Here is a 17,126-nt window from a genome sequence, read left to right as displayed (position 1 = left end):
TGTGCACTGACTCTCAGATAACAGAGATGATGATGCTTTACCTTTTCTCAGCGGTTGGCAAACTAAGCTGGAAAAAAGTTTAGTCTCTGATCGCCTATGCATTATTGTAGTAATATTAATTAAAATCATTAATAATGAAAATGAAATCAAGGACGGTGTAGCCTTATACTTAGCTAACATTTCGCTTCCACTTGTATCTTCTTGTTCTGTGGCATTAATTTAATTCGGTGCTGATTGATATTACATTAATTACACAAAGTAAAGCCAATAATAGTTAAACATGTGATTCAATTGTAAAACTCTTATCGGTCAAAATTTTTGCATTCTTTCCTACATTTATCATCCAATTATTCATACTCGAAACTCTAGGTAGCGATTTAATTACGGAGTTACACTGAATAATGCACCAGGGATTTGCATTTTAACAGTATGAAGCTTGAACTTGTCTCTTGTCTATATCTCGATTATTCTGCAGTCTTGAGTTTTGTTTTATGCGATTCTTCAGCGCTAGCAATTGTTAGTAGACAAAATGGAAGTAAACATGCATACATGAAACCAATCAAGATAAAATTTTCCATGAAGTTAAAAAAAAAAACACAAAATAAACTCAAAAAATAATACCTTAACCTCCCCGCATAAACTAGAATCAACTTATATATTATATTTTAATTTTAAATAAAATTATTTTAACATCCAATTTAAATGTCTAGCAGATATAATGTACAAATTATAATATATATAATATATAACATCTAAACTCAGTGTTAAAATAAGTATTATTATTAATTTTTTTAATAATACTTATAAATTTAAGATAGTTAATTATTCAGAAGCTCCTTCAACGTTCTTACTTTAAAAATGTGAACAATAAAATGCTATAATTGAAAGGGTTTAATTACTTAAGCTAAAACTAATTGATCAAATTGGTAAAATGTGAATGATTGAAAATGATAGATGAGAAAAGTCAAACAAGTGCTCATAAATTAAAACTAAACTGAGATTGACGAACAGATATATCTTGGCTGGCCCGTGACGATATAATAATAATTATAAAGAAAATTAATGAAGTTATATCACTTTCATTTTCAATTTTCCATTCAAAGTTTCAAGGCTCTTAACTTTATTGGTAGGTCGAAACGTGTCCTTAGTCCTGACTCCTGAGGGTGTAGACCCCACGAAATGACACTTCCCCGCACGTGCATGCACGCTCTCAACAGTGTGATTGTGGCAGTAATAGTGAATTCGTAGAGTAGCTGCGACTGTATGACATATATGTATGATTGTAGACACTTGGCTGTGCCTAGTTTTCGAGTAATATAGGCAATGGCCATGTTAAAAGTATGTATGTATGCTTGTGTCGGTCAAACACTCAAGTATATGTGTCCCATGGCTTAGATACATTTATCTACGTACACCTTTCAGGTGAAGCTAGCTATATAGTATTGCTTTGCTTCTTCTTGTTTGATTTGCTTTATTAAATTTTTACTAAATGGTATTCGCATTCATTTATGAATATGACATGCATGTATACATATGGATAAATAAGGGTTGGTTGGTTGGTCATTAGTTGAGTGGTGAAGACTGAAGAAGAGCAGAGAAATTTAGTAGGGAAGGCGTGGGGGTCTCGTGTGGCTCTGTATTCCCTGTGGCTGTGGCCATGGTCTAAGAACTAGGGAAAGGGAGAAGGACCAATCAATCAGTCACCTCATGCAAATAACATAGTGCAAATTGCTAGGGATAATTTCAAACTTCATTATCTTCACATATATTTATTTTTACTTTGCTAGCTCTATTTGATTTATATTAACTATAACCTGTGATAGATTAATTAAAGAAAGCTAACATTTTACTGCTTGATTACCAATTTCCTTTTGTTTGATGAGGTTGGTAAGGATTGGTTTGCAACTTTGAATTTGAAACTAGCTAGAGCTACCCAATGGTTAAATATATGTGATTAATGGGTTGGTTAATTTAATATGGCACCTTTGCTAACAAACACAGAGAGAGAGAGAGAGTGAGAGTAGTCAAAGCAGTGTGATCATTAGGAGCTGTACACCAATTTCATGGTCATTGGTCACCAAATCAGTTTTCTGTTCGCACCCTCTCGTTGTTCTTATGACGTGACTTCACTTATCTGCCATTGGCACATTCTTATATTTGTTCTCATGGGACGTTCTTATTTTAATTTGCATTATATTTAGGTAACGTTTGGCGTGTGGGCAACCCATGGAAATGCGTTTTTGTTGTGTTTTATACTTTTATTCTTCTAATTTTATAATTTGATCTGAACATCGCATTGGGTCCCGAGTCTTAGTCTAATTAATTCAAGTCAGTAAATTTCGGCACTTATTTTGTTTATAATAATATTTGAAAACGTGGTTTTATTTTTTAAAAAAAGTTTGTATTACTTTATACAATAATTAATGACGATCACGTGCAACCGCTGGTTACTGACTAACCGCTCCGGCACCTACTGCGTGAACATCGACAAAGACACCTTCATCGTCACCGTCACGGCGTCCGGTACCGTGGCAAGGCGATGGCTGAATGAAACCATGATATTAATCAGGTCTCCGTCAACAACCGCACAGCCGTGGTGGGTCTCGGCGTGCAGTAGAGTAACAGCGGCTCACGAGCGGCGGACACAGTGCAGTTGTGCGTGGGGCAACGGTGTTTGATTTTCCAAATCTCACGCGCCGAATTCGTGCCGAGTGAACTGCGACACTTCCTGTGGAACCGTGGGTTCACCTTCGTGGGGTTCTGGAACCGTCACGATAGAGCGATGCTGTGGCAATCGCGGCACGCGCTGCAATTGAGGGGTGATCCTTTGGATTTGGTTCGATTGGTTAGGAATGAAGTCGCTGGTGCTCCACTAGAGATGATCGTTGAAGAATATCTGGGTTTCACTGGAGTCAGGCTTACTCGGAATGGTAGTATGAGTGATTGGAATAGACCCCTTCTCACCTTTGCACAGATTTTCCAAGTCGCTGCCGAAGCTCGCTGCGCTTACCTCATTGCCACTTTGTTGCAGGCTTGGCAATTCAGATATATTCACTAATTCTATTTTACTATATATGTCTTCACGTTTTAAGGTTAATTTACAAGTTGTAATTAAAAAACTCATTTCCTTTAGTACATAACTATGTCCCAGATAGATCGTCGATCTTAAGCTCAGAGATGAGTCTGAAAATCCTAGTTCATCAATGGAGTTTGACAATAACATCTTGAAGGTTTGTAGACGTCAATTGCTCGAATTCACTTCCGTCTTTAGTGTCATGCTACATAAATTAAAAAATATGCCATGCTACACAAATTAAAAAATATCCGAACGCATAATCACCATCAGCTTTCTTATGAGCTTATTTTTGTATGGTGTTCCTTATCTGCAGCAAGCTCTTCTTTCTGATATGAAGTTGATTGCCCAACTTTCTTGTTCTCCTCAGACGTATATACACACAATTCAAGTTTTTGACTTCATACATTATTTAATTATAACATATAACAATTATCTATAACTAATATATTGAATGCTTTGACAAATTATTTAATAGAAAAAAAACAACCTTTACTTTTTTCTTTGGTCGAAATCAAAAAGTAGTCCTAAGAAAAATTATATTCTTTTAGTAAAATTATTTTAAAAATATTCAATTTTAAAAAACTATATTACTTGACATTAATTGAAATTTTTTTTAAACCATAAGATCAAAATACAATATAAAAAAAACTGAAATCCCAAAAAAAAAGCAGCAACACATTGTAAGTTAGATTAGTTAAGAAAATAATGATATTTAATACAAATTAATCATTTAAAAATAAAATTCAATACATTATATCATTTAAAAATAATACAATTTTATGCTTATGCAATAAAATAAAATATATGAACACAATTTACTGAAATAAAAAAAAAATATCAACCTTAAAAATACATGACTTATATAAGGGGAGATAAAATTTTACTCAGTGATACATAAAGAGTTAAAAAATAAAAGTAAAAAATTAATATAATAAAAGGTATCTTTTTCATCTATATTATAATTTGTTTATATTTTTATTAGAAATTTAATTTAATAATATATAATATAAAATAATAATTTTATAAATATATTTTTTTAATAAATTTCTTATTTGATTTCTTAGCCAATACTCTTGGGACTGATACTTAACATTTACTTTTTTAAAAAATAAGAATATTAACTTTCTAAAAAATATTCTTATTTAATTAGTTCACAATCACACCTAACACTTTCAATAAGAATATTTTCTTGAAAAAAGATGACTAATTTGTCACAATGATTAATGTAATCAATAATTAAAAAATATTAAATATTGCTTAATGGTTAAAAAACATGCATTTGATTCTTATATAGTAAATGTTTTTTATTGATAAAAGCTTTACTTTTAATTGAAGGTACAAGTTAAGTATAATGCTAATATCTGACTAGTATACCATTAATTGAAGATTATCGATTAGTGAAACAGAGTTTAGGCAAGGATTCTCGAGACTGGAAATGAATGTTTTTGGTCAACTCAGGTCTTGTTTCTGAAAAAAGGCTTCAAACTAAAAACTAATTGTTGTGGGCAACACTTCGAGTCCAACTAGTTACCGGACCTGGGTTTGTTGGCCCATATAACCAACATCCAATAGCGCATCGATTTTTTACGCCAAAAAAAGACAACTTCGAGAAAAAGACATAATTACCCAACAACAAAATCAGTGTGTATGGCAGTATCGTCATTTAAGACTAACCAAACACTGCTAAGTGTTACAGTTGAGGTCAACCCGAACACGATGACGAACATGAACGCGTACACGATATTAAGACTCTGTTGCAAAGCTCACAATCCCAGAGCCAAAATCTCAACTTGTACACGACCCAATCTCGCAATTCAAATACTCTTTCTGGGTCTTTGTTCCTCTTTTATCCCTGCATCGTGTTCAGTATCAAACCGGAAGCCACCACCTCTTCCAATTTTACCCCTCCCAAGCGCATTTCAGCTCCAATGGCAACTGGGAAACATGGCCCTCTTCATCCACTTCGGAATGAACACATTCTCCGACTCAGAGTGGGGTTCCGGCCACGTCCACCCTTCCACCTTCAACCCCACCAAACTCAACGCATCTCAGTGGATAAGGGTCGCAAAAGATTCTGGCTTTTCTCGAGTAATCATTACCACTAAACACCACGACGGTTTCTGCTTGTGGCCTTCTGATTACACCCATTATTCCGTCCGTTCCAGCAAATGGAAAAATGGGAACGGCGACGTCGTCGCCGAGCTCGCCGCCGCCGCCAAGGACGCCGGCGTCGGAGTCGGAATTTACCTTTCTCCTTGGGATCGACACGAGCCTTCATTCGGTGACTCTCTGCGGTATAACGAGTTTTATTTGGCCCAAATGACCGAGTTACTCACTAGGTAACTATGAATCTGAGTTTGTGTTGTGGTTCATCTTTCTATGTTAATGGGTCGTTTCTGATTTCTTCAGTAACTCACTGAATTTATTTGCTTTCACGAGTTCGAAGCTTCTATCTTGTGACTGTATATAGTTAGATTTGTTACTTATCTGGTTAGTTATGCACATGAGATTAGTTTAGCTGGTGATAATTTAATAATTTAATATTTATATTACAAGCATATGATTACCGGGTTTACATAGCAAACGAAAAAAACTTCTACGTAGGGTGGAATGCTCGATCTAATGCCTACCATTTATTAAATTATACTACTTACTAAAATTCTACATAGTAACAAACATTTTCTTTGGCTGAGATCTCAGGCAGTTTTTGAAAAGCTGCAGAAGATCCACCCTTGTTTTAATCTCAATTCTGAAGTGTATATCACAATGTTCAAGTTGTTATGTGATTTAAGATTGGAATACATCGTTTCGTCGCTCTATTTAGAACCAAGCGCACATTAGCGTAGCCATTTTATTTTTCCTAAACCAGATTTAGTTTTTGCCTTCACGAGGTTGATATTTATGAGTTAGCTTGATCCGGTGATTTTTTTTTCTGTTATTTCGCAATGTGCTTCTAATATGGATTCCATTTTTTGATTTAATAATTAGTGCATTCAAACCAGGTATGGAGATATAAAGGACGTTTTTCTGGATGGTGCAAAAGGAGAAGGGGAGAAGGACATTGAATATCTCTTTGAAAGTTGGTTTTCTCTGATTCACCAGCTCCAACCAGGGGCCACTATTTTTAGTGATTCAGGCCCTGACATAAGGTGGGTTGGAAATGAAAATGGTGTTGCTGACTCCACGTGTTGGTCTCTTTTCAACAGGACTGCCGTTGGAATTGGTGATGCTGACAATGATCAAGAGTCAGTTCTATTTCCTACGACTCCTAATATTTGTTTTCCTCTCTTTCAAATTATGTTTAGGTTTTTATTTTATTGTCAACCACCATCATATAAATAATAATTAATGCTAATTGCATGGTGTATGAGCTGCGCCAAGCATTTTTTCATACCTAAATTTTGAAATTCATACATTGATATTCAGAGGATTGAGCTTATTGTAAATGAAGTTGAACAATGTAAACTTCAGTCATTAGTTCTTTGTTGCATGTATCCATGGCAAGGCTTCATACCGGAGTAAAATGTAGATGAGTAGAAATGCTCTGGAAGTGAGTGGCATGTGAACAATGTACTAGTCTTTGTGTTATCCATAGACTCGTAGATCTTGTTTTCTACCTATGACTAATATAGATATTTACCAAATGTTTTGGTCATTTAACAGATACCAAATGAAGGGAGACCCAGATGGTCCTGATTGGGTACCTGCTGTGTGTGATGTCTCTATAAGACCTGGTTGGTTTTGGCATGCTTCAGAACTTCCAAAGTCTGCTAAGAGTCTTCTTGAGATATACTATAAATCTGTCGGTCGAAACTGTCAGCTGTTTCTGAATGTGCCTCCAAACACCTCAGGTCTGATTTCATCTGAGGATATCCAAGTGCTTAAAGAATTCAGTGAACTTCGAAGGTCGATATTTTCGCATAATTTGGCTACAAACGCTCTTGTTAATGCCAGCAGCACAAGAGGAGGAATTCAAGACTCTCCCTTTAGTCCTCACAATGTTCTTGAAGAAGGTATGCACACATATTGGGCTCCTGAAGAAAACAAATCAAAATGGGTATTGTACATAAATCTCCAAGAACAAGTATCCTTCAATGTTCTGCAAGTGCAAGAGCCTATTTACATGGGACAACGTGTGATTGAGTTTCACCTTGAGGCTTTGCACCAAGATGGTTTATGGAAGAGAGTTATAACTGCCACAACAATTGGATACCAGAGGCTGTTGCTGTTTCCTAAACTACAATGTCAGCATTTGAAGCTTGTTGTTGACAAGTCACGTGCAGACCCATTGATATCATACATAGGAATCTACATGGATTCAGTTACCGTTTTGAGTGAAGTATCTGATGTAAAATCATTGGCCTATTTCAATGCAAGCCTAGTTCGTCACAATACTACATACAACAACAATTCCCCAATTGCTGCAATGTAATTTTTTTTTGTAATTGTAAAATTTGAAAACATTTTTTCGTGGCTAATACACACTAAATTTCTTTGCTCCTTTATAATTCCTGAAATGTGGAGATATCCAGAAGAGCAAGATCTCAAAGAATTTGTATTTTCTTTTGCACTGTTTTTAGTACTCCGTATTGTCCTAATGAATAATATTGAAAAATGTTGGCAATACCAATACATTCACTCAAAAAACTCATTTTTATCATAATTTTAATCAGTTTTTAATTAATATCTTAATTAACGTTTTAAAAGTATTTGTTAAGAAGACCTTAATACATATTGCTTTAGTGGCTGATTTTCTTCAACTTCTTAATTTTTTATTGATTTGGTCAGTAATAAAACAAAATAATAAGGTTATATAAACTGTACCGAATCCTATGAGAGAGGAGAGAAAATTAACATAAATATATGATCTATTAGATAACTTCTCTTAAAATTGCAAGGATAGTTACTTAATTTACAATGTGAAAAAAAATTATAATATCATAGTATAAATAACTAATGAAAATATTTTATAATTAATTATTTTAAATTTATGTCAATAAATTATATAATCAAATTTAGAACATAAATACAAAATAATTAAATAAAATTTAAGTAATTATTATCCGCTGCCAATATAAATATCTCTCATCGGTGGAGATAAAAGCTTATTGACTGGGAGAGGAAATTTGAAGAGAGAGATGGAAGAAGAAGAAGGAAGCAGAGAAAGAGTAACGTGCGCGGTTTTAAGCATAGATCACAGCAATATGCATTACAGAGTGTGCGGTGTATGTGAAAGGACTCTTTCAACGGCAACACTTCTCTGCGCATTCTGCAATTCCTCCCACTCCAAACGACTCTTCCGAATCCTCATGTCAGTTGCAACAGACACTGACGTTCTCACTCTCGTCTGCTTCGATAGGGTTGCCACTACCCTATTTGGCTGCTCCGCCGATCACTTTTTCCATTTTGCGAAACTACACCCATTTTCTGGTATTCTCTTCCTTTCCATTTTACTTCATAACTTGTCTTCCTTTTATCTTAATAAGCTTTATTATTAAATTTAAGACATAAGACAAGCGTCACTATTAGTTTGTGATTTTTACGGGACTGGAACAGAATTACCTCTGGGAGAAGATAAAGATGTATGTTTTGATTAAAAAAAAAAAAGTTGGGTATCCAAGCATGTTTCATTAACTGGTATTTATTTATTTTTGGACTGGCTTTGGGGTGCAGAGGTGACTGTAAGTGAAATACTGAAGGGAGAGATGTTCACAATGACTCTATCCAAACCAATGAATGGCAATGCACAGAATCTAAGACTGACATCAGCTATTCCTTTGAGCTCTCAATTTCGCCCTGTATTTGAGGTTTTGAAACAATGCTATGGATCACCATAACTATGCTTCACTTTACTTTATTTTCAATGTCTACTTATTGATATTTCCTTTCTTTTCATTATTGTAACCTCCTCTTCTTTTTTAAGGTCATGCTTTATTGCTGAATGTATTCAATAATCAATATTGTTCCAAATTCTTCGATGCACAGTTCCAGTGATTGTAGAAACATAAAGGCCAAGAATTCAATATTTGCTTTAGAAAGAAAAGAAAATTTCATTCCACTTTCCACCCTTCCAATATACACAAACAAATGTCATCAATATCTATTGCAAAGAGAAGGCTGGTGTTTTGTGCCAAGAGTGAATCATTTAGGAGAGACATTATCTCCACCCTTTGTCATTGTCAGTTTCCCTTGCATCCAGGTTCTAAGCATCTGAAGTGCCGCTTTTGGTTGATCCATAGGGACCATATGACCAGCCTCGTTTACCTGTTTATGCATAAATCAATAAATAAAGTCACCAAAAGTGAATTAACGCTGCCATGCTCATCAATAAACCCTTGAACACAAACCTTGAGGAAAGCCAGTGGTCCATGGCTTTTCAGCATTCCAGCTTCTGCACCATCAACCAAAAATGGGACTGCAGGAGATGCCCCAAATTCTTTTTTACCTGACCATTCCATTGCATGAACCCACCTTGAATTCCCTGTCCAATGACAACCACATTTTTATGGTTATTGATACAAGCATTATTGGTTCCATAATTGAGTAAGTTGTTGGCTTACCAAGCCAATTGCAAATGAGATCTTCTTCTCCAGCATAGACAAGCACCTCGATTCCATCCTCAAGAAGAGCAGGAATACCCACTTCAAGATTTCTCATCCAGTCTTGCATCATTGCTGCATACACTGTGCTACTGCATGAAACAAAGTCCAAGTCCCCAACACCTAAAGCCTCCCTCACATTCTTCTTGTTTAAGAATGTCTCCACGTTGGAGAAGTCATAACACAGACTTCCCTCACATTGTTTTCTAATGTCATAATACTGCAGTCAGAATAACAGAAGGTGTCAGTAAAATCAATCTGCATTATTTTTATATCATGTTTGTCAAAGTATCCTTCTTTTTTTTTTCAATGAATCTATGATATCTTACATTAATGTTGCCGGCAACGGACAAGATCTGATTGAATATGTCATCGCAAACATATAACGAGGATGTGCATGTGTCTCCACCTTCAGTGCCTGACAAATCAAGTTCAAATGAAGAGTGTCGATTAACAAAAGTAAATTGTGACTAGAGCAATAAATTGGTAAATATTTCTCCCATCATGTGCTTTTCTTTTCTATGTTCACCCGCTCTGTGGCTAAGAAAGTTATGAGTGGAAAGGGAAACAAAAAAAATTCAGGAAGTTATTCATACTGCAAGTTTTTATGGCCTGTTCACATGGTGGGATCAACTTCTTGATTCTGTCATAATCAGCCTTTTTAATCAGTCCCCTGTCTAATGCATAGTCTGTATACGCCTGGTACTGGATTTCAGGATTGGTTAACCCATTACCAATTGCAAAACCCTGTTTATTAAATAGGGTCAAAGGGATCAACACAATCACGAACAATTAATTAACCTTTCATAGTGTAATGTAAATCATGAGATAGTACAAGACCTTTAGATTTATATGAATTCCTTCTTTTGCTTTGTTTCCTTGGTGAACCCTGGATGCAAGAGCTGGAATATAGTGTCCAGCATATGACTCCCCAGTAATATAAAAGTCATTCTTAGTGAACTGAGGGTGCTCCTTGAAAAATGCCTGTCATTATTGTAAAATTTAGTGGATCATATGTAAGCACAACGGCAGAGTCTAACATACGTTTTAAAACTTAGATGGTATGCATACCATCTTGCATTTTTAATTTGTGTCACTCACCAAAGTTGAATATAGTTTAACCATTAAATACACGTAATATATAAAATAAAAAAATGATTGAGTTTGATGTTATTATAAATTATTTCCTTTAATCACTTATCAAATTGAATTACCTGCAAGAAGTCATACAAGTCATTGCTAACACCCTCTTCATCATGTCGAATGTCACTGTCATCAGAAGTGTAGCTGAAACCCGTCCCCGTGGGTTGGTCTACAAATAAAATATTTGATGCCTACAAAACAAGAAAATACCGTATTGGAGTCAATATAAAGCAAATTTACTGTAACAACTTGGTTCTTTGAGTTATCGCAAAATAGAAAAACAATAGCATTTATTGCAAGAAGTTATATGCGAGAGAGAACAAAAGTGAGAAAAAGACAAGGGGAATTGAATCAATTGATAGCTACATTATCCCAGCCATAGTCGTTCCACACAAGAGACAAGTTCTTGGTAAACTGAAAGGGACCATTTTCGTAGAACAAAGCTAGTTCACTGCTGCATCCTGGTCCTCCCGTCAACCATATGACAACGGGGTCATCCTTACTGTTCCGAGATTCAAAGAAAAAGTAGAACATCCTGCAAATGACAAAGAAAAAGATTATTTTTTCATTCAATACAAAGCAGGACCACATATTATCTCCTAATTATTTACAAAAAAGATAAACTTCAAATTTACTAATTAGCAACCAAAGTACTGCTGCATTGATAACTAACCTAAACCAGTATTATAGCTATATATATGTAGCAATAAATTTAATTAAGTTGATTGAGATTCAGGCAGAATGACATAACCTAGTGAAATTACATTTTGCTGTGATGACGGCATGCATGTGATGTGTCAAACAAACATGTTACTTGTGGGACAAATTTATGGTTCTTCAATGTTACTCAGAAGTCACTTTAAAATCAAAAGTGAATAACTTTTAATTGAGTGACCCGAGATTCCAGTAACAGCTTTCTGTAAAACAGGATAAAGGGGTGGAACCGTGGAACAATTATTTGATCTTAATCATCAATCTTTTGTGACACATTATTCAATTCATATGACATGGCTTCAACTATTGGTTACAAGAATTTTAACTTGGGTTGCTTTAAACCAAAATATCCCTCTTGGCACTTTACTTTCTCTACCTAACTGAATAAAGCAGTACGCAAGCTAAATAGCCCCTCAAAATCACAGAAAAAAAAGAAAAAACTCTTCATCACTATCTTTCTAACATGAATACAACTACTATTACTGAACAAGGATGAAACTAACAAAACTCAATTCAAACTAGAAAACGCATGTCGGTGTTTTCATCTTTACCTTGCAGCTTTGGAACGAGGAAGGCGATAATAGCCTGCATGGTGACCAAGATCTTCAACAGAAGGTGCTGACGCAGCAAGACTAGGAAAAGTGAACCTCTTCTCCACAATGGTTCCTGTGACATCATGAGGGTCATTCACAAGTGTGTTAATGGAATCTTTTGGGAAGAGGTTAAGCCCTCTAATGAGTTTTTCTGCCATTAGTTTTGGGAGAGATGCTGTTGAAGAAAAGCGAAGGTCATTGCTTGTGGGATAATAAGGAGATGAGAAAGAAGGTGAAATGAAGATGAGGAAGAGCAACGTAGAAAACAGACACATTTTGAGGAACCTTGACGATGATGCCATGTTGTTTTCCTTCGTTGCATAAAAGCGTGGCAATAATTTTGGATTTATAGTACTGGCTACGTATGCAAACTGCTTTGGCTGCCTTGGTCTAGTGGAAAAAGTTAGCGGTTTCAAAGCACTTTCAGGTTGCTATTTTCAAATAACTACCTGAGGCTTTTCTTATAAGGAAAATTCTAGGCAAAAAATAAATTATTAAAGCCTGTGTTATTATAAGAGAAATTGATATTTATAAAAACAATTAATAAAACAAGTACATTGAGACTTGCTCTTAAAATAAATAGATATATTTCCATACACATAATTTTTAATCAAATCAATAAATAGGCTATTTCATTGCTAAAAGTTAAGTGACGGACGACCAGTTAGCATGTCTTGCAAATGTGGCCTCCTTTCCCGTGCGTTCTTTAACATTTTATGATGAGTAATTGAAAAATAACATGGAATTAAAATAGATGGAGGAAGGAAAAAAAGATGTAATGCAAAAAAAATTTATATTTCCTAACTTTTTTTCTTGATGACACGCTTATCATTTGATGAATAAACAATTATTTTATTTCTTCTTTTCGAGAGGTGCTAAATGATCAACACTTCTTATCTTAAACACCTTTTATTTGTTACAAAACATTTATCTTGTTCCTCATCCGTCATATCATTATGTCACGATTAACATCCACAATTCTTATAAGATACAATTGATTTTACGTTAAAAAATTTAAAACGCTTGGCATCGTATATTCTGTATTTGTGAAGCCAGTGAAGGAGCTTAGTAAGTGTTGCGTGTAAGATATGATAGTGGTGCCTTAAATACATGCACACGCAAACACTATTTGAACAAAGAAAACTGATGTGTGTACCCAACCATTTTATAAACCCCACTTTATGTTATTTTTATTTTAATATATGGTTTTCAGTTCATGGTATTATAACTATGAGTGGCGTACAAGACGATCAACATCTTTAGAATCAAAGTTAACCGGAAGACCTATCTATTCACCTTTGGGTATCAATTATCAAAAGCATTGGAAATTAATATTTTAATTTTTTAAAGATAAAATTTTATTAGTCCACCAAGAATTGTATTATTTATCTTATAAAATAACTTAGATAAATCCGTTAATTATATATGATTTTGAACTGAAGATTTCCATCTAATCTTCATTTTATTAATTCTTACCACCTGAGACATGAATATAGTTATTGGGTCAGATTCATACAACGAGATGCTGTGAAAGTATTCAACCTGAAGGCTCAAAGTGCCGTTTGTGATCAACATAACATAAAGATCAGAGAGGTGTTACTCTTTACAGCCAGGTTGGACCCTACCATGACCAATCTCTAAGACAAAAAGAACAAAATATGGCAAGAAATCGCGTCAAGTTTGTTTTGCTTTGTGAGCATTTCGAGCAACTTTATCCATCGATCGTTGCTTGTTTTACGAAGATCTAACATTACAAACAAGATATACTATTACTTCAATGATCTGGTAACGCTTCTTAAGGGTCATATAGTGGACAAATACTTCAAGTAAAATACTCGTAAAGTAACTTTAAGAGAATATTTGTTTCTTAGCCTAAAGCTTTATAAGTTTATGTTAATGGTTCCAAAATAACTTGTGTACATATATTTATAGTTATGATTTTATAATCTAACTTAGGCAAAAAGTTTTGACATGTCATGTGAAAAAAAGAAGGTTAAGGCTATTAAAATCCAACACAACCAACTACGCTCTCTCAAGGTGCATTGATATTGAATTCGAGCCTCACCTCATAGATCTCACTATTTCAGTAGCTAGGGTTTTCGTATTTATCGGCTTAATGATTTTTTAAATATTTTTTAATAATTATTTACCAAAATAAAATTAAAAATAAACATATTCCCTGTCTGGAGTAAATTTTTGCCACGTCAGACTGTATTTTGTATTTAAGAGAGACAAAATTATTTTTTTTTAATTTGTCTATTTCATCTAAAATAGAGACGAAATCAACTAAAACGTGACACATATCACATGTTTCGTACACAATAGAGACAAAAAAGTAAAATACAAATTTAAATTTAAAAATACAGTTATGCAGACACACTTAGACCAATCAGGGAAGGGAAGAGAAAAATAAATAAAGTGTGTTAGTGGGAAGAGAGAGAAAAAGTAAATGAATTGTGTTGTGTGAATGATGTAGAGTTACGAGAAAATATTAAATGAGATTAGTTGTGAAGAAAGAGAAAAATAAATGAATCGTATTAGTGGGAAGAGAGAGAAAAATAAGTGATGAATTGCGTTGTGTGAATGATGTAGAGTTACGATAAAATATTAAATGAGATTGTTGTAGAGAAAGAGAAAAATAAATGAACCGTGTTAGTGGGAAGAGAGAGAAAAATAAGTGATGAATTGTGATGTATGAATGGTATAGAATTACGAGAAAATATTAAATGAGATTGGTTATGGAGAAAGAGAAAAATAAATGAACGGTGTTAGTGGAAAGAGAGAGAAAAATAAGTGATGAATTGTGATGTGTAAATGATGTAGAGTTACGAGAAAATATTAAATGAGATTAGTTGTGGAGAAAGAGAAAAATAAATGAACCGTGTTAGTGGGAAGAGAGAGAAAAATAAGTGATAAATTGTGCTGTATGAATGATGCAGAGTTACGATAAAATATTAAATGAGATTGGTTGTAGAGAAAGAGAAAAATAAATGAACCGTGTTAGTGGGAAAAGAGAGAAAAATAAGTGATGAATTGTGCTGTATGAATGGTGTAGAGTTACAAGAAAATATTAAATGAGATTGGTTGTGGAGAAAGAGAAAAATAAATGGACCGTGTAAGTGGGATGAGAGAGAAAAATAAGTGATTTTTCTCTCCCTTCTTTTCTCTTCCTTGATTTGTCCAAGTGTGTGTGCAGAACTGTATTTTTAAATTCAAATTTGTATTTTACCTTTTCGTCTCTATTGTATACGAAACATGTGACACGTGTCACGTTTTGGTTGATTTCGTTCTTATTTTAGACAAAATAGACAGATTAAAAAAAATAATTTTGACATGGCAAAAATTTGCTCCAGACAGGGAATATATTTGTTTTTAATTTAATTTTGGTAAATAATTATTAAAAAAATTAAAAAATATTAAGCCCGTATTTATCGCACATCTTAAATAATTCAATCCTCATGAAAATTATTCATTGCAAATCTAGTCATCTACATGAAATAAATTTCAGCCAATACAATTAAACTTGGAATTATCAATCAAAAACTTCAAATAAATTGTTAAATATTTTGTGTGGATTAAGATAAATCAATTTTTGTTATAATTTGAATTTAATTCTAAAATAATAAAATCCACTTATGATTTGAAGTAAGCTCCTAGATAGTAGTACTTGCAGTTTGACCAAGTGGTCACTTCTTTTGGCTTTAAGAAAAATGTTGTAGATCTATGCGTTTACTTGAAGATGAGTGGAGCAATTTTATCACCCTTGTCTTATATGTTGATGATATCTTTGAATGAGATAACAAAAAATATATTGAGTAGCCATTTTGATATGAAAGACCTTAGTGATGTTTTTGTTGTTCTAGGCATCCAAATATGTCGTGATAGATCTCGTGGTACTCTTGGATTGTCTCAGAAAGGTTACATTGATAGGATCCTTAAGATGTTTCATATGTATTATTGCTCCTATGTGTCAAGCCTATTCAAAGGGGTGAGAAACTTTCTAATTCTCAGCGTTCTCATGATGACAGAGAGTTGTGTAAAATGGAGAAAGTTACATATGCTTTCGCTATTGGGAGTTTGATGTGTCCTTAAGCCTGCACTCATCCTGATATTGCTTATGCTGTTAATGCTTTGGACATATACTTGAGCAATCTATGTTTGGGTCATTGGAAAGCTGTGAAGAAGGTCTTGAGATATTTGCAGGAAACTAAAGATTATATGTTGACTTATGCGAAGTCTGATCAACTTCAGGACATTGGATACTTTAATTTTGTAGGTTGTCCTAACGACCGTAAGTCTATTTTAGACTTTATTTTTATGATGGCGAGAGGAGCTATATCTTAGAAAAGTGTCAAACAGATAATTATAACTACCTCTACTATCACTAGTGAAAAAAATAAATTTAAAATCACACTTTTAAAATCAGTTATTAAGTAGTCGATTTTAAAAGTGACGCGGTGACAATTTTGTAAATAATTGCTAGCGTTTTAAAATCAGTTGTGTATGTCTGATTTTAAAAGATATATATAAAATCAGTTTTTCTATTAACCGATTTTAAAAGATATATATAAAATCACTTTTCTTATTAACTGATTTTAAAAGATATATATAAAATCGGTTTTTCTATTAACCGATCTTGTATGATTTTTTATACAAATATCTTCTTTTATTGAGTCATTCTCGCAGCAAAGGAGCCCCTTCCCGTTCCAGCGCTCAGCAAAGACCTAGACAAGTTGGAGATTTGCTCTGGGGTTCCCATCCATTAATATAATAGATTTGCTCCGGGCCGGCAATTGCTCCTCAGGCTTCCTTCCAGCGGAGAAGAGCAAAGCAAGGTCTAGCGGTGGAGCGTCTCGGCCTATCTACTAAAGAAAGAGGTTTTCTAAAAAAAACTCAGGATTTGGAGAGGGTTGAAAGGTGGGGGCAAGATTCAAAGCTGCAATCTTTAAGTCGGAGGCAAGTGCACGCATTTTAGGTAATGTACTTCTTTCGCTGTTTTGG

The 17,126-nt window shown here is 34.2% G+C and overlaps 3 protein-coding genes across 4 annotated transcripts; 2 read left to right on the top strand and 1 right to left on the bottom strand.

Moving 5' to 3' along the window:
* The first annotated feature begins 4,747 nt into the window (after positions 1 to 4,747).
* LOC113855249 (alpha-L-fucosidase 1) lies at positions 4,748 to 7,578 on the top strand. 2 transcript variants are annotated; one of them, XM_027486806.1, is made up of 3 exons: positions 4,748 to 5,415; positions 6,079 to 6,321; positions 6,740 to 7,578. In XM_027486806.1, exons 1-3 carry the CDS (start codon positions 4,793 to 4,795, stop codon positions 7,506 to 7,508), a joined length of 1,635 nt encoding a protein of 544 aa, XP_027342607.1. In that variant the 5' UTR covers positions 4,748 to 4,792; the 3' UTR covers positions 7,509 to 7,578. The 2 variants fall into 2 exon arrangements, with proteins under 2 accessions (XP_027342607.1, XP_027342608.1); XM_027486807.1 differs by having other exon boundaries at positions 4,761 to 5,415; positions 6,079 to 6,225; positions 6,740 to 7,535.
* Positions 7,579 to 7,592: 14 nt separating this feature from the next.
* On the top strand, positions 7,593 to 8,913 carry LOC113855945. Its single transcript, XM_027487573.1, has 3 exons — positions 7,593 to 7,662; positions 8,174 to 8,506; positions 8,750 to 8,913. The coding sequence occupies exons 1-3, from the start codon at positions 7,593 to 7,595 to the stop codon at positions 8,911 to 8,913; spliced, it is 567 nt and encodes a 188-aa protein (XP_027343374.1).
* Positions 8,914 to 9,144: 231 nt separating this feature from the next.
* On the bottom strand, positions 9,145 to 12,470 carry LOC113854926 (serine carboxypeptidase-like). The gene is made up of 9 exons (XM_027486263.1): positions 12,084 to 12,470; positions 11,185 to 11,353; positions 10,890 to 11,009; positions 10,516 to 10,659; positions 10,272 to 10,422; positions 10,005 to 10,093; positions 9,637 to 9,895; positions 9,424 to 9,557; positions 9,145 to 9,340 (listed from the first exon to the last, which is right to left on the bottom strand). The coding sequence occupies exons 1-9, from the start codon at positions 12,425 to 12,427 to the stop codon at positions 9,218 to 9,220; spliced, it is 1,533 nt and encodes a 510-aa protein (XP_027342064.1). The 5' UTR covers positions 12,428 to 12,470; the 3' UTR covers positions 9,145 to 9,217.
* Positions 12,471 to 17,126: the final 4,656 nt, after the last annotated feature.

This window comes from Abrus precatorius, unplaced genomic scaffold, assembly GCF_003935025.1.
Source record: "Abrus precatorius isolate BTA unplaced genomic scaffold, Abrus_2018 Scaffold11, whole genome shotgun sequence".
NCBI classification, from domain to species: Eukaryota; Viridiplantae; Streptophyta; class Magnoliopsida; order Fabales; family Fabaceae; genus Abrus; species Abrus precatorius.
Note: the sequence above shows the minus strand (reverse complement) of the source record. Positions and strands in the feature narration are given on the sequence as shown.